General features: G+C 48.0%; 1 protein-coding gene across 1 annotated transcript; it reads right to left on the reverse strand.

Annotated features, from left to right (window-relative positions):
* Positions 1-15,674: 15,674 nt before the first annotated feature.
* Positions 15,675-17,237, reverse strand: LOC118999533 (elongation factor 1-gamma-like). Its single transcript, XM_037064186.1, has one exon. It carries the CDS (start codon positions 17,067-17,069, stop codon positions 16,749-16,751), a length of 321 nt encoding a protein of 106 aa, XP_036920081.1. The 5' UTR covers positions 17,070-17,237; the 3' UTR covers positions 15,675-16,748.
* Between the last annotated feature and the right edge of the window lie 876 nt (positions 17,238-18,113).

Below are 18,113 nucleotides of genomic sequence, written 5' to 3' on the forward strand. Positions count from 1 at the left end.
GTTGTTATGGAGCAATTGCCAAATGCTGTTCCTAGAGGGGGAGACCTTGTAAGTCACAGTCCACGTACCCAATGACCTCCACCAACGTGCATTTCTTCACCCATCTTCCCTTCAAGTGGCCCAGCCAGGGGGGCCCGCCATCCATCCCCCCTCTCTCCTTCAGAAGCTGTGAGTGTCAGGGAGGGGAGGGATAGAGAAGACTGCAGATTTGCCAACTCTTGGCAGGAACCTCTCTATTTTATTTCTTTCAGAGGCCTGTGTCCACCAGGCTTTTCAGCTGGGCAAAGATAAAGGCATAAAGCCTTGTCTCCAGGATTAAAACTAGGTTAGTCTGCATGCTTTTCATCAGAATAAGGTTTCCTTCTAAAAGGTAAAGAAGCAACTCTATTACTGTCGGCAATGAAAGAGAGAGAGAGAGAGATGGGAGGGGAAGGGAGGGAATACATGAGTGTGCCCTGCAATGAACACGGAAAATTTAAGCATTCTTTCACAATCCAGTTCCACATCCAATTACCAAGTAAGGAGAAGTCGGACTGTCCAAGTTTTCTCCCCCTGGGAGCTTTTCATTCCCTCTCTCTGCTGGGCAGAGCGTCTTCCAGAAAGAGGATGATGCAGCACTGTAAACGGCCCCAGGGACCGCTCTGCTGGAGCTAAATCAAAGTCGCCACCTCCGTCTGACGGCTGCTACTTGGCCATCTTTGTGAAAGGAGCTCACAGCAGTGGACACCCGGCTCCTCGGCTCCTGCTGGCCCGAGCCCACTGACCAAGTCGGGGTGAACTGGTCACTATGCAGTGGGCATTGAAGTGACCGGTGAATCCTGACTCACGTCGCCAGCCCTGGAGAGCTCGAGCTCCCGACTGCACACTCTGGATGGGCCCCATGGGCTGACCCAGCCAGGCTGCAGAGTGAGCTGGCAGAGTTGGCTGCTTAGGAGTGTTGGACTGCCCAAGTCACCACCCACAGGAGCCCCCAGAGTGTGTACCTTTAGTCATGCAGATACACCGACAGGTAAGAGCAGAGGAGCCAACACTCCTGCTCTCTTTGTATCATAATACAATTTAAATAATTGTATCTCAGAACGGACTGCAGGTTATGTACAATCACCCAGAAGAATACGTCTGATATATATAAATCGAATTTAAATTACTGGCTTATGAAGTCATACAGCGAACAAATAACGAAGTAATATAATTTAAACATTAAAGTAAACATGAATCACAGCAAGAGCTCTGAAGGAAATGAAGGAGAAAGAGAGTGAGAGTAACTGGGAGGCATCCCTTGGGGCAAGGCGAGGAGAAGACATCAGATTCTGGAGGATGAGGGGGAGGGAACTGCGTAAAGAGATGGGATAGCCGGTGGGAGGACTCGGAGACAGGAAAAGGTCCTTTGTTAAGGACCAGAGAAAAGGGTCTGCTGTAGCTGGCATGTGGCAGTCAGGAGGAGGGGGTTAAGACAGAAGGAACACACAATAAGAGAGGATTGGGGTGGAGGGGGGGAGGGGTCAGGGCACGTAAGCCCTCCAGACCACAGCAAGAATGGATGGAAGGTGACACAGTGAAGAACTTTCCGAAGTTTGAGCCGTTCAAATGGAATGGGCTGCTTTGGTGGGCGGAGAAGTCCCCATTCCTTAAGTCCTCTCTGCTGCTCTCAAACTCGTGATGCTAGATTCTTTGGGTCTAGGGTCTAGCATCACAGTCGTCCTTATCACATGTTGTGTTGTTAGATTTGGCCCCTCCAACCTGAGGAGCTTTGGCGCACCTCCAACGTTCTCACCTGAACGCCACGGGTGAACATGGCCAAAATGGGGAGGAGGGCCTGGCCATCCCCTGCTGGTCACTACACCTGCCCTCGGACAGAGGCTACAGGTCATTCCTGGAGATGTAACGCAGGGTGTCCGGGCCTCTGACGGGCAGTCAGTGGCTTCACTGTGTCTCCCATTTGTGAGGACGTATGAGGTCTGTGTGGATACATTACAGGGCAGAGCACACAATCTGGGGTTAGTGGGTATTTAGGAAAAGTTGTCTTCTTTTTTCCTGCCTTATCTCGAGACATCACACAATTCTGGGCATTGAACTACTCGATGCATGTACATACATTGTGTCATTGAATCCCGGAAGAACTAAATGCAATAGGTATTATCATCCCCATGTAACAACCGAAGAGCAAAATGAAACGCAAGCAGATGAGCACACGCCCAGCCAGCAGCACCCCGCTCTTGCGCCCTGCATGAGCCCCATTCTTCTGGACCTGTGCTGAGGGGACACCTGTGCCAGCCCTGCAGGGCCTCCGTGGAGAGGAACCTGTCTTCACGAAGAGTCAGGACACATACCTGGGGAAAGCAAATTTCTTTTTTGAACACTATTTAAGTAAGACAACTTTTATTACAAGGGACCGCTCTCCAACCTCTTTATGCCAACAAAACACTTCTGAAAATGCCCAGTACACCTGGCATCCTTTCAGCGGGTGCTTCCTCATCCGGGTCCTGGGACACATGATGAAATACACGAGGCCAGCCATCCACTCATCATCCAGGGAGAAAGGCGTGTGGCAACCGCTGTGCACTGGGCCCCTTTGGGACCCTGAATTGATTTGTGGTGCAATTCAAATGCTCCTATTTAAGGAAGTAAAAAAAGAAAAAACCCTAGCATTTTGCAGAAACACTTACCCCAAGCACTGAAGCACAGCAGGAAAACCCGTTCTTTGGGGAAAACACAGAGCAGCCCACAGCAGATCAGTATGTGTGCACCCGGCCACCTCCGTTTTCCCGAGCTGGGAACCACCGGGAGGGAGCTGAGCGCGTTCCGCACCTCGTTATCCTCAGTGCTGAGGATACTTAGGATTTTGTTTTATTTACAGAATCAGAGAAATGGAATGCAGTGCAAAATAAAACACGTTAACGTTTTTTTTTCAACGATCTCCTGAAAATACAAAAGGACAAGAGAAGGAAGCTGCTACAGGTGCCCAACAAGACCCGCACGGGCTCACGACAGTGTGACAGCGCCCTGCTTCGGCGGGGCGCAGCGCTGCAGCGCAGGGCCCTACGGAAGAGGCGCAAGTGGAAGAGCGTAAGACCCAGGGGGAAAAAAAGGGCCTGGGCGAAAGGTCTTACAATCTTCTGCTCTCCTGTGAGCTGTGACAGATGAGGAACAGGCTGCTTCTCTGGGATTCTTTCTCAAAGCCTCATCCTCAGATCACCTGCGTCAGTCGACATGCCGCGCCAGGGGCAACAAGCTGGTTTAAGGTGAAGAAGCCTGGGTTCCAGCCCAACCCACTGAATGACACTCTCTGAGGACGAAACCCAGGAGTTTGCTTTATCTGATAAGCGACCCGTGTGATTTTTAGACACACTAAAGTCTGAGGCCCATCAGTATTGCTTTCTTGAATGGGCATTTTGCCTATTTTTTTGTTAACTAATATAAACAATGGCGATGGGGCAGCACCTACTGGGTCCGCATCATCGTTCTCAGCACTTCCAGTTATGTGTTTACCAATCTGATCCCTTACGCCAACTCTATGATGCAGGTACAATGGAATCCCCACGTTTTAGGAGAGTGGACAAAAGCACTGAGAGGTTGAGTAGCTGACCCAGTGTCGCACAGCCAGGCAGAGTCTCACTTCAGGGAACGCACTCCTAACCCCAGACAGGTGACTTTATATGAAAACCTTGGCTTCTTAGAATGTGGCCACATTCCCCATGTCCGTTCCTCTAGCAAAAACCTCCTCCCCACCAAGACTAGCATTCCTGCCTCTGTGCACGCCTTCCGTACCCCCATGAGGTAAAACACCTGCTTCTACTGTGCATGAGAGGAAAGATGGAGACACAGGCACGCGCCGACTGCAGGCTTACCTCTCAGCCATACCCCTGACACTGTGACATCGACCACCTGTTAGTATTGGCATTCAAACCACAGTTCTGAGGTTAATAAAAGCAGAGGTAGCCCATCAGATTCACTGGCATTGGATTTACCGGTCAATCACACTGAAAATTCATGCCAGATTTTTCTAGACACGAGGTGAAAGTTCCTCTCACGCACTAGTCCGAGCAGCTCGGAGTCAAAGGCTGACCCAGGCCACATGCCAGTGACCTCCTCGCTCAGGACCAAGCCTGTCATTGTGTCCTACAATGCCCAGGACAGCCTAAACACTTGATAGGTGTTTGTTGAATGAATGAATGAATGAATTCTGTGTGGATTCATTCATTAGTAGAAACATCAGTTATTAGTAGAAATATCAGTGCCCAGGGAGCATTCTCCTTCCCAAGCCAGTGGTCTGGCCATGCTATGGTGTGATGGGGGGCGGGGGTCATGCTTTTGCTTGGCAACTGGGAATATGCTGACTCACATGATGAAGCCTCATTCATGTAGTGCTTTTACCTGGAGCAGACCACAAACCCTTGAGCTGTCTGATCCATCCCACCGCAGTGCTGGAACTGGACACTACTATCATCTCCATTGTGCACGCGGACCTAAGAGAACTGAAGGAAGGTTAAGGACTTACCCAAGCTCACTTCACGTGAGCCACTCACCCCGCCTCAGAAGTGGGCTCCCTAACTCAGAGGCTGGCCCTGTTCTGTCCTGGGCCCTCCCTGCTTTCTTTGACTTGAATGCCACTTGCCTCAGTGCCCATCTGTGAGCCCTGGTCACTTATGCATTTCCTGGTATCTTTCATTCCCTATCAAGTACATTTCCAGTGTGACAATTACTCCATCAGCCACTCCAAGCAGGAGGATTTAAAAGAAGGGCCACTATTTTCCACGAGTACAATTATTTATGTGCACAAATAATTGTGCAGTAATCGGCTAACGGAGAGCACAATCGGCCACATGTGGGCATAATTAGCCACTTGCCCCTCATTTGGAGGGTATAATGATCAAAGCAGGCAATTTTATATCTGTGGGTAATTGTACATGCAGAAGAGAATGATGGGTGGGATATCTAGTCCTTAATTACTTTTCACATCATTATTTCCAGAAAAGCATTTTAAGATAAAGGTAACTTCCTGATTTCAATTGTCTGCTTGGATCAGCTGTCTGATCCAGGTGTGGGGTGAACCAGAGAGCAGGGCCCAGGAAAGAATGAGCCAGGATCCTGGGTGCCGAGCGGAAATCTGATCTTCTGTGCCAGCAAAACCCCAGCAACCAATTACCCTGGACATTACACGCAGGCCCACCTAGTGGTCAGCCATCTGCCCACACAGATGATGGGGCTCGATATTTATCCCTCTCCAGCTATTGTGCAGCGTTCTTGTTTTAGCAGTTTTAACATTCTCCTCACTCTGTGGCTTTATAATCTCAGAAACGCCAGTTGGCTTGGCACAGTAAATAATTCTGTTCGCTGCTGGAAGTGGGTCATTTAACACACTTCAACAATACCTTTAACTAGTCATTCATCTGGGGATGTGCATAGCAGAATAAATTGGGAACGCGTTGCTTTGTGGTTCTCCTGAAACCGTGGATGGTAAAGACTTCACAGCCTCTGCTGTGCCCCCTGCATTCTGGTTTAAACAGCTCTGCAAAACTTTTCCCACTCTCCCACTCAATCACACAAAAATACACTTGCGAACAGCCGCTCCTAAAAATACATGTCACATGCGAGCACAAGGGAAATTATTTCTTAACATGAATCGACTCTTTAGGAATATGCAAGCTGAGTAATTTTTTAAAAAGAAACCCCAAATCTCCTATTTCACCACCCTTTATCTCCATCACAGTGTTTTCTTTGGGGTGGGGGGCGTGGGGGGGCAGTATTACAGTGGTGGGGTACTGGCTTTTTGGCATGAAAAAAACCTGTGATCCAGGCTGGCCTTTGCCACTTGCCAGACAGGTGACTTTGGATAAAGCACATACATTTTCTGACTCAGTTTCCTCATCTGTAAAATGGGTCGCTCTGCAGATTAAATTGAATACATGTAGAGTACTTCACACAATGCTAGGCCCACTGTTAGGGCTCAAATTAATGTCCCTAATAGTAAGATCCTCATCTATAGCCTCCCGTCTCTGTACCAGTCACATGGCACTCTGTATTACCTGTGGACAGGCCTTGTTTCCCCACTAAGCGGACAAGAATGTTGTCTTACTCGTCCCTATAACCCACACAGTGTTGTGCCCATACAAGAGGCTTAGTGACTGGCAATGAGTGATGGCCCACATTATCACACGACATCTCACTCTGACATCCGCTGACCTCCAGCACAGTGTCACACTTCCTTTGATACCTTCCGGACCTGGACCATAAACTCTGTCCTCCCCACCTTTCTCCAGGGTCACGCTCATGGATAGGAGGTCCTTTCTGCTCTCCGTGTTCATGACCTCTGCGGTTGCTCCACTCTGGCAGCTCCTGAGACGTCCTCCTCTCTCCGACCCGAGGCAGCTCACGATCCTGAGTTTTCCTTAACCTTTGTTGATTTCACCTTCCTGACTTGGCACCTTCCTGGGGACCAATTGTGCGCATCTCTTCTCAGCTCTTCTTTCAGTAACTTCACACTCGATAGCCTGAAACCTGTCCTGGCGGGAGTATTTGCACCATGAAAATCAGCAAATGCTACAAATCAAGGCTTGCCCCCCACCCCTAGCAGAACCGGTTGCTAACTATCACTCAGTAGAACACTGCCTATGTTTTCAGAGACCTGTATTATTAAAAGCCCTGACCCTTTCACACCTACTCCCCATCACCCCTACTGATTTCCTTTATCCTCCAATCTTTACCCCAAAGTCAGCTCTCACAACAGAACATGTAATATCATCCTTCTGGTCTCTACTTATGGGTAACCGGAGCATTCTTTTTTTCTGCGCCTATCAATTCCTCCTGTTATCCATCTCTCCCTGACTCCTAATGCGCTTCCCACCGCTGATATTCTTAACCTTCAGCTCCTGATGCCTGTATAATAGGCAATGTTTTAATTCCAATTGGCTACTGTCTGTCTGTATTTAATGTTCTGAGGGTCACAGTTATCTCTTTAAGAGAGGGAGAGAGAGAAAAAGAGAGAGAGAGAGAGACCATACGCAGGTCTTTTAATGGCTTGCCCATCAGCCCCTTCAGAATTCTCTAACCCGGTTTTAATACTAATGTAACCCTGCAGGCAGTGACTTCCATGTGACATTTGATGTTTTTTAGACTCACTTCAAAAATGGATTCTTTATTGTGCATCACCGCACAAGGCTCCTAATGCGCCTCAGCCTTGAAGTGTTTAGCAAAACTGATAGAGCTCTTTCCTGGAAGAAGCAAATCATAAATATTGCCTCTTTGAAAATTAAAAATCTACAGTGAGGTGCTCGCCATGACAGTGATGTATCTCGAGGTTGTGGAAGTGCTGTACCTGCAACAGACACGCTCAGGGTCCCCCCACCCCCACCCCCACCCTCCGCTGAATGTTCACTGAACCCAGGCCTGGCCCGGAGGGGGCCAGAGGGAGAAGGAAGGTTAAAGGGAGGCAGAAAGGGGAAGGTATGGGATGAAATGAAAAAGAAAGACGACCCAGGGCCTGCGGCACTGATCTGCGTGACTGTGCTCATGTGACCAAGTGAGAGACTGCAAACTGAGCTGCGTGCATTTGGCTTGCACAGCCCTTTGGAAATTTGAGAGATTTTACACAAAAGTTGAGATTTCTGGCTTTTCCCGAGAAATCGTCAGTATTGGCTCTACCCGGCCCCGGCACATCTCCATGGGAACACAATTGTCTGGAAATGAGGAGCAGCTGCCCCTGGGAAACAGACACGCACTCTCCAGCTGGAAGCTGCCTGCACCCCCCTCCCACCCACCCATAATTGTTTTATATCCAGCCAGAATCACTCATTTATGTTGTCAGCAGGGCCTCTGCAGACATTTGAGTCGGTGACTTCCAGCCTGAAGGAAGCCCTGCAGCTCACCCACATCTAAAAATTTCCCCAAAGTGATGGTTTATAGAATATGGTGGAATCTCAGTATTTTATTCATCTCTGAACCTTCCTCAGTGCCTTAAACAAAGTACGTGCTGGGTTCGCCTGAATTAGCTGGACTTAACATCTAAGTGACTCAGGCCCTCGGTGGCCTTGCTAAAACTCAGGCATGCTGGTGCTGCTGGGACGTGAGCTGCAGAATGTCACTCACCACATGCCAGGCTTTGTTCTCTCGGCAGGACAGGGGACGTCCCTTCTGGGGGTGTGTGTAGGACACCCAGTTAGAACCAGTGGCTGAGGGAAGCTCCTTTTATCACACAAATTTATTACTGGGTCAGGATTTCAGTGCTTAGTAAGAGGACCCGAGCACTAATTAGTTGTTCGATCCATAGCTTTCCACTGTGGGCACGTTTCCTCATCAGAAAGGGGAGGGTTATGTGGGGGGAAGGCGGGGCGGGGGTTGGGGAGTGAACATCACACAGATTTGCATGTCGGCTTCCTCCCACAGAGGGGCTGGCAGAACTCCAGTCGATCCCAGCACCTTCGTGGTGCATGTCTTTATCACTAAGCTTGTTAAATGACTTCAATTTTTTACATTTCTATATTCCAATGACAATAATCAACTTCATACTTCTGATGTAGAAGTCAGTGGGAGACTGTGAGAATGCAACTGCGTCTCCACCTTGACTCGTTCTTCACAGAATCTGGCTGAGGTTGGTTAGGGCTCTATGACGGCTCATCTTCCGGAGCCGGTACCTGCAGCCCAGGCAGAGGACAAGCAGAAATCCCGTGCAGAGATTAACGAAGACTTGGGTTACACAGCCTTCAGAGCATCTGCCCGCTCTAAAAGTCACGCACTAACTCTCATACTAATTAGAGTGGAAAAAATGGGTGCCTACTCTTTTTGGTAGAAAATTAAACACCAAGAAACTGTTTCCCATTCTTTTGATGCAACCTGACACCGCTATGCATACCAAGCATCTCCATATTGAAATGAAGGATAAAGAAAACTGCCGAGGTGCTAATGGAATTCGCATCTCCTCTTCTCCCAGAAACCAGAAAAAAACAGAACAAAGCCGTTCTTAGAATCTAAAGAACCCAAATGGACCCCTTCTCAGATGAAAATCCTCTTTTAAACATCAGTAACTATTGCAAGTCAGATCTGATGCGTAACGTTGCCATGTACAAACTGTTCCTGTGGAAGACGTTCCCAAAAAGCAAGCAAGAATATGATCTTAGCAAAAACCGTGTTTTATCCCATAACCAATGATACAAAATCTGTGCGGGTTTAATTAAAGACGGCTAGAGGCATGGATATCAAGTCTCAACAAATGAGCAAAGATGGAGACAGGGAAGGCACATGCAGATGACTTCAAGGCTCTTGGATACGGAAGCTACATAAGTGTCCTTTTAAAATTGTGCTCCATCATTGCAACACAAACCCGTAACCCTTAAATCAGCCTTCCAGAGCAGCCACTGCTTGTCAAGCACCTATTTCTCACCAAATGCTGTTCTCAACATGTTCTACTGAGTCTGTTCCTCACGGCAAGCCTCCTGTATTCCACCATTGGGATTTGAATCCAGGCCTAACTGATCCAAAACCTATGCTTTAGATAATGATATGCATTTATGCAAGATTATGAATTGGACAATGAACACAGCTTTGACTGCATCTTATACTGTCCTTGTTATTTTCCAAATGGTTTATTACAGTTTTTATGCCTTCCTTTTCAGACATCTTTCTTAAGGTCTTAAATTTTTTACATGAATAATTGGACGTTGTTATACTGTCAAATTATTAGAGGTTGTCGGTTATCATATTCATCGTGACTGTTTCCTTCTACTTCTGAATACTGCCTGTCAAAATCTGCTTTCCGTAGTTAGACATTCTTCCACTTTTATTTCATTCTGTTTGGAAAAATTAATGGATGGGAGTAAGTAATTATGAGACAATGGAAGGATGTGAGGTTTAAACCTACTAAACAATAAAGAACACAGTGGTGTTTGTGTTGATAAAGGAACGTGCAAAATACAAGGTTTTACAGGAAGTTAGCATGGCAAGATTTTAAGAGTTCCCAGGTGTTCAAGTATTTCTTAACAGCTGTTTATAAAAATTACAAGTGCATTTTATTTCATCATTCATGTGCTTAATTGTGAAAAGCAGTTCATGTTTCTCCATGTATAACACCTAATAGGTCCCATATAAAACCTTTGAAAGAGCAACTTATGAAAGTCAATCACATTCATCTCATGGCCATTGCTTAATTGTATTTTTCTATGTATTTCTGGTACTTGTTTGTTCTCTTTTCTGTCTCTCCACTTCCCCAGTGAGCAATTTAAGGAAAGCTACTGTGTTTACTTATCTCAGCCTCCCCTGTGCCTAGCACAGTGCCTAACCCAGAACTGATACCTAGTCGAGTCTCAGTGAATGCATGTGGACATTGCCCGGATATCCTCACTGAACACTGGATCGGATCCTGAGAATTACTACTGGCCCATGTCCAGCACCACTTTTCCAAGTCCCTCTGAACACTAAGTTAAGCTGCGGGGTGCCCTCACCTGGAGGTGGGTCAATTTCCCTCACCCTAGCCCGACTGACTTCCAGCCTCCTCCTCTCCTCCATCCAAGTCTCAGCCAGCTCGTGTGCATCTGCATGAATTATGACACTGAGGGTCCAACTACTCTGAAGACAGCCTAGGTAAGGGAAGGGTGCAAAGTGAGAAGCATGGAGTCAAACTGGGGAGATAGGCAGGGGGCAGTCAGTGAAAAACAGAACTAGGGCCCCAGCTGGTGTAGCTCAGTGGATTGAGCACGGGCCTGCAAACCAAAGGATCGCGTTCGATTCCCAGTCAGGGCACATGCCTGGGTTGCAGGCCAGTTCCCAGCAGGGGACCCAGGAGAGGCAACCATATATTGATATTTCTCTCTCCCTCTCTCCTTCCCTTCCCCTCTAAAGATAGATAAATTTCAAAAAACAGAACTAGAAAAATCTCCTTTAATTTGTCAGTGAGGTTGGAAGTCATTAGGAGATGGAAGTGAAAAAATGGAGACAGAGGGTATCCAGATTGGCTAAGAATCTTGAGAGAGAGAGAGCAAGAGAGAGACAGAGAGAAATAGGATAGTAGCTAGTGGGAAAACCAGGGTCAAGGAAGATTTTTGTTTTGAATTTTGTCCCTTTGTTTTAAATTCTTGGTAACAGTGCAGAGATAAAATCTAGAGTACAAGTCAAAATGGAACCCCTCACCCTCAGAGCTCACACTGAAAGGAGACTGTAATAATTTAAAAAGTGCTGTGAGTCAGCCATGGCGTAACCTTTGAAGATTACAAGGACTCAGGAGGTGACGCAAAGGCCTTGGAGGATGTGACTTTGCAACTGAATGTCATTCTGACAGTGTCTTTCTTGGAGGCACATTTAGGATTATTTGAGTTGTCATTTCCTCTAGGAAGAGTTCACTTTAATTATACAAATACTGAGTATTTTTCAAGGATAAAAATGGTAAAGAATTTGCTTTGATGTCTTCAGCCTTCAAACACTATTATGTGAAATCCTCATTGGAGAAACGGTGAGGAATATGGAAATAAGGGGCCGGCCTCATAAATGAGGACCCGTGGATGTTAATGGTGCAGTTTCACTGTGAACCTTTTAAAAGGCCAGTGGAGAGTCTTTATTATTTCAAATATCACAGCTCTGAGGGCTCCCTAAGGGGAATAGTGATAAATATTGATAAAATGCCTATAAAGACAGCAAGGTGAAAGTAAGCCTAAAGTTTGATTTGGCTGTTTTAAAAGCTGCCTAACCTTTCATTTAATTGCCTTTTCGCAGCCAACCAGCAATAAGATCTGAATGCAAAGTGGGCTGGTTACTCCTGAACATGCTCGGAAACGTCCGCCATAGGGGATTTAAAGTGCAACTGCTTTGCTCTCCACTTGAGTGCAACCAACCGGGGAAAAACCGAATTTCAGTCTGCTGCTGGACTGTGGTGGTGTGTCTCTGTGCCGGGTTGGGTTGGAGGGGAGTCCAAAGGGGTACAGCCGTGTGACGAGCCCCCTGAAGCAGTAGAAAGAGCAAGGCGTGCATTTAAACCCAGCCCTTCCATTGTATAGCTGAGTGAGCCTGCAGAAGTCACCAGATCTTTCCTCAACCTCGTCCTTCTCATCTGTTAAATGGTTCCACGTTAATATTTAACCTAGAGACCTGCAGTTGGGATTAATAGCCACAAGTCATTCATTCAACAAGCACTTATTGAGTAATATAGCAGCGAACAAAACAGGCCGATATTTTATCATGGAAAGACAGGCAACATAGAAAAACGAGTCAGTCCATTACAAGTGAGGTGGGAAGGAGGGAGTGAAGGAGGTGTGGCGGGTTGAGCTGTTTCCACGTGGCTGCGGCAACGTGTCCCACCCCACAGGCTCTTACTGCAACATGACTCGGACCCCTTCTCCGATGAAGAGTTGGGTTATTTGCTTCTTCCCCTTGAAACTAGACAGTGTTTCGGGAGATTTCGACCAATGGAGTATACACAACGGTGGGGCTATATGAATTCCAAGGCTACATCATATGAAATAATGCAGGTTCCACCTTAGTTGCTGGGCTATTCGTTCACCTGTGAAGCCTCGGCCACAACGGAAGCAGCCCTCTGCCCTGAGGCCGACAAGCTGCCGGATAGTTCAGACCACGTGGAGAGGCTACATGGAGGGCCCCGAGACTCCCGTATGTAAAGAGAGAGAGATGCAGCCAGCCCCTGCTTTGTTCTAATTCTAGTCACCCTCTGACTACAGCCACGCAAGAGATCCAGAAGCCAGAACACCCCCGCCCCGAGCTGAACCCTACTAGAATGTGTGGCCCTCAGAGAGCAGGAGAAATAAAATGTCTGATGATGTTTTACCCCACTAAGTCTGGGCGGAGATTTGTTACACAGCAGTAGATCACCGGAGCAGTGGGGAAGGGGAATAGAAAGCACCCTTTTACACAAGGGAGAAAGTGAAGGCTTCACTGAGACATTTGATCAATGGACAGGGGGAGGGAGGGTGTGACTGAAGATCGAGGGAAGATTCCCCAGGCAAAGAGTGTGCCTGATGCACCCAGGGAACATCAAGAGACCTGAGTGTGGCCGGAGCAGGTGAGGGAGGGAGCCAGGAACTGCAGGTGTGGTCAAAGACCAGGTATGCCGAGGTCCTGCAGGCCATTGTGATGACCAGTTTTTATTCTGAGTTGAGAAGCTGCTGGATGGTTTTGATGAGAGCAATGACAGGCAGTGATGGGTGTTTTAATAGGAGCGCTCTGGACGCTCTGCAAACACCCGTGTCTTGATTATTACTCTCATTAGAGCATCTCTAGAACAAGCAAAGGTCAGTTTAGTACGGTTAACTAATTTGTCCTAATTCACTAAGTTACTAATGGCAGAGATGGGAAGAGAACCCATGTCACCTTTTTCAAGTCCTAAGAGAAAGTTGTACAGGAACTTAACCCCCTCCCATAACTTTGGGGCTGGAAGTTGCCATCACCTGAGTTCTTGTGCTGACCCCTTTTGCAGGTGAGGGAAAGCATAGTGCGTATGATAATTACAAGCTGGGATTCAGGAGCCGGCCCAAGTTCAAGTCCTAGCCTTACCACCCATGAGCTATGTGACACTGGGTAAATTACGTAACCTCAGTTGGGGAATGGGGCTAGCTGTAGGTGCCCGGAAGGGATCTGAGGGGTAAACAGACAAGCATCTCAGGCACTTAGCCCAGCACCTGGCACGTTAAGTGCTCGGTCACATCACATTGTCATAAGCACAGGTATCCAGGGGCCCTGGATTTGGCCTCCCTCAGCTCTGCATTCCAAAAAATCACCACCCTCCCCTCAAATCCCTCTCCCCTGCCACCTCCACCCCTATTCTTTTCCTTTTTGGATCGATAGCACCTACCCTCGTGCTACCCTGGGTGGAACTACTATCTCACACTCTGTGCTGAGGAATTCCACTTTACCTCCCTGTGACTTCTAACTTCTCTGCATGATCCTCTGCTGAAACGGCCTAGGATCCGAGGGGACCTCAGGGACCTAGACTGCACCTTCCCGCCTCCCCTCCTACCTGTTCCACACGGACAACGGTCTCCCAGTCTCCACTCTCCTCCCCCTCTGGACCCCTTTCTCATCCTCCTGGATGCCCCCAGGGCCTGGTTCCTCGTCCTCTTCTCTGTTATGCTGGGGATTTCTAACACCCCTGTTCATCCAATTCCCTACACGCTGGGCTCAGAGTTCGCCAGAGTCTCCATCTCTCAGCACCTTCATCTTGGCCCCCTGGCAGTCCCATCTCAGGCATGACAGTGGCACTGTTCTCGCGGTTTCTCCGAGCTGCTTCGCCTCTGTGGTTGTGTCAGTCCACCTGGGCTGCTAGACCACAACACCACGGACCAGAGGGATGCCTTACAAACAACAGAAGTGTACTCCTCCCAATTCTAGAGGCGAAGATGTCTAAGATCGAGGTATCTTCTGAGAGCCTGCTTCCTGGCTCGCAGACAACTCTTCTCTCACTGGGTCTTCACAGGGCAGAAGGGGTGAGGGGCTCTCTGGAGTCCTTTTTAAGGGTACCAATTATCCATTCATGACCTAATCACCTCCCAAATGTCCCCCCTCTGGCTACCATCACGTGGGGCTTAGGCTTCTACATATGAATTGGGAGGACACCTTGAGTCTGGCAGTGGGTCAGGGGGTGAAGGCAGGAGCAGAGCCTGCGAGTCCAAAGCCCTGACATTGCCACTCATGGACTTGGTGACTTGAGAAAGTCGCTCTTCCTTTCAGAGTCGTAGTTTTCCTGCCTGGGGACGTGGGAGCTGGGGCCTGATGTCAGAGCCTGAGTTCAGGCTTATCTGTGCAGCCTGGAGCAAACCATCTCGCCTGTCAGGGCTTTCTTTCCTTATCTGCAAATCAAGGAGCCTGCAGTGAGATGGTCTTTAATGCTTCCTACCAGCACCAAACTCTCTGTTCCCCCAGACTGAAACCCTAGTTTGAATCCCCTCTCTTCCCTCCCAGCTTCCCACTTCCGCACTCTGGCTGGAGCAGTGTTTTACTCTCATCGGGGTCCACAGTGTTCATCTCCGGCCTTTCCACCCTCTCACCATCCCCTGTGCTGACCCCTACGGGCCCATCAGCAGTTTCCCAGGTACCCACACCCTCCTCCCCTCTGCTTTTGCTCTCACTATTGCCTTAGTGTGGGACCTTGCCCTCCAGCCCAGCTGTGAGTCCCCCTCTATAATGCGGGTCAGGACCACCTCCCTGGAAGTGTCTCTCAACACCCTTGTCCTACCACCTTCTAGCCATCTCCATGGCTCCCTGTTTATCTCCGTCACAGCTCTTGTGCCACGAGATTGTCTGCTCAACTTGGAGCCCCAGGATGGCTTCCTAGGGCTTCCCACTTGTTCAGTAGTCCCAGCTCTTACAAGAGGGCATGGCCCAGGTCACTGGGCGACCTGCTACTTCGTGAATGATGAGACCCCGGCACACCCACCAGAGCACGTGTGCCAATGGGACATGCATTTCCATTCTCAAGAAAGGCCAAACTTAAAACCTCTGTTCTCTTATTTAAAAGGCTAAGTCTTTTATTTTTTCCCCCATTTTATGTTTTATTGATGGTGACATAGAGTAAAAATCTAATATACATTAATTACCCATGGTCCCTTATAAATATTTAAAGTTCTTTTACACAAGTGCAAACACAGGGCAGTCATGCTATAAACTAAAATTTTAGAAGACAGTTTTAAAAATAAAATACGTTAGCCCTGGCCGGGTGGCTCAGTTGGTAGGACCAGCATCCCGGTATGCCAAGGCTGCAGGTTTGAAACCCGGTCAGGGCACATACAGGAGCCAACCCATGAGTGCATGAATAAATGGTACAGCAAATCCACTTGATTTTTTCTCTAAAATCAATTTTGAAAAATTTTAAAAATGCATTAAAGATACAATTCATGAAGAGATATTAAGAAGGGTTTTAACTCTGACTTTAAATATTCTCATTACAATCAAGTTTAGACCTTTACTGAGAAGTTGACCGTTCTGGGGACCCCCCTGAGGATTTATTTTCATATGATTAAAATGGCACAGAGCTTCAGTGAGCCGTCTCCAGACCCAGTCCTGGAACACCTGACCGGGACGGCACACTCCCAGCTCCAGTGTGAACCCACCTTCCCTCCCAAATCAGCCCTTGTTTGTACCCTTTCTTTAAAGAGGACTTATCTTCTGAAGGAACCACTGCCGACCTCCACCACTGTCCCTGTCTCATTCCGTGTTTCCTCCTCCCTGCACTTCCCTGCTGGTTTTCAAGTGGGTCCCTGGTTCTCCTCTATCACACATGATTATACCTTGCAGATCAGTCTTCCAAAAGTCCGATCCTCGTGGTGTCATTCTTCTTTTTAAAAAGTCTTCACTGCCTACTGAATAAGATTGAAATTCCTCCAGCTCTCGTTCCAGCCTTTACGACCTCATTCTAACTGTACTTCCCTAGATCGATGGCCCTTCGGTGAGAGGCAAAAACCATTGTCTTCAAAGTTGAGGGACTTCAGCTGGCTCTTGAAAGATGGATGAAATTCAGATTTGTCTTGTGGTCAGCACTACAAAGATGTGAAGATTCTTTTTTCCCCCCAACGTTCAGTTTCCTTTAATGACCCCCATCTCCCTGAAGGACAGGTGTAGGAAGCTAGGCGATGGCAAAAGATGTTTGCTTGAAGATCTTGCCCTGATTGAAGACTTTGCCCACAGGCTGGAAGGCCCCCTTCCCAGCAAAAGTCCTCGGCATCCGGGTCTCCTTGCTGCCAGGATGTAGTTTTCGCCTGAACATATGAACCTGAGTCCACCTGCCAACCTGGACTCAGTGGGAAGGCAAGTCCCTGGCCTCAGAAGACCCAGAGTCCAGACATGGAGCTGCTATTGTTGGTTCCATCGAGCGGGGCACTGGCCAAGGCCTGCTTCTGCAGCTTGTCCGATCTCTGCAACATCACGGCGATGAGGTTGCAACTCATGAAGGTCTGGGTGAGCTCTTTGGGGAAGCCATCCTTATCACAATGCCCCCAAAAGTATAGCAGAGCCGCGGAGAGTGTGTCCTCACCTGAGCGGTTGCACCGAAACTCGTTCGACATAAAGGTACTCCCAGGCAGGTGAGCAAAGGCTTCCTTTGCCTCAGGCTCAGCAGCCAGTGCCCGCTCACATCCGTCCATCGCCTCGGGAGCAGGAACCCAAGACGTGGCGATTCTCCATCACACTTCTGTCACTTACCATTTGAGGGACCTGTGCAGGCACTTCACTTAATTTTCCAAGGTTCTATCAGGGCAGAAGAGCAGAGAAAAGCTCCCATTTGATAATATTCTTGCCTTTATGTAACTCATGTCTTTCATCAGCTAAGCCTAATGGGATGTACAGTAGGGTACAGTTACTTGCTTATTTGTTTGTTTTCTCCCTGGAGACATTCGCTGCCCAGGTGATAACAGAAAATCTCCTTGGAGAAAATCTTCTTTGCCTCGAGGAGGGGTTTCCTGGTGGTTCTGTGGCTTACAAAAATGCAGGCCGGTAGGGACCTACTATCTTAGGTTGAGGTTACAAAACGTGGTATTTTGCCTCTCGATATGAGTTGCTCCCAGTTACAAAGAACTTTGGGAAAGGGGAAGTACCCTTTAAAAAAAAAAAGTACAGGCACTGTTATGAGTTGAATTATGCCCTCCCAAAAGATATATTGAAATACTAACATCCAGTACCTCAGAATGTGACTTTATTCAGAAATAGGGTCATTGCAGATGTAATTAGTTAAAATGAGGTCATCCTGGAGGAGGGCGGGCCCTTAATCCAGTATAACTGGTATCTTTACACCAAGCAGAGGAGAGACCCAGAAACACGGACATACCAGGGGGGAACACCATGAGATGATGGCGGTAGAGACCGGAGCACTGCGAGCCAGGAGATTCTAAGGATTGTTGGCAAACCACCAGAAGCTAGGGAGGGGCAAGGAAGAATTCTCCTCTGCAGATTTCAGGGGCAGCCTTGCCCTGCCAACCCCTTGATTTTGAACTTCTGGCCTCCAGAACTGTGTAAGAGTACATGCCAGTTGTTTCCAGGCACCCGAATTCGTGGTGTTTTGCCATGGCAACTCTGCGGGCCCTCTGGAAGTCCAGGAACCCAATTCTGCTCCCTAGATTGTAACTACTCCCTGTAAATTTGATCAAAGTTAAAAATAACCCTGAAATAAAATACCTTGAAGCACGAGTGTT

This window comes from Sturnira hondurensis, unplaced genomic scaffold (genome assembly GCF_014824575.4).
Source record: "Sturnira hondurensis isolate 20B ecotype Veracruz unplaced genomic scaffold, ASM1482457v3 Scaffold0014854, whole genome shotgun sequence".
In the NCBI taxonomy this organism is placed as follows: Eukaryota; Metazoa; Chordata; class Mammalia; order Chiroptera; family Phyllostomidae; genus Sturnira; species Sturnira hondurensis.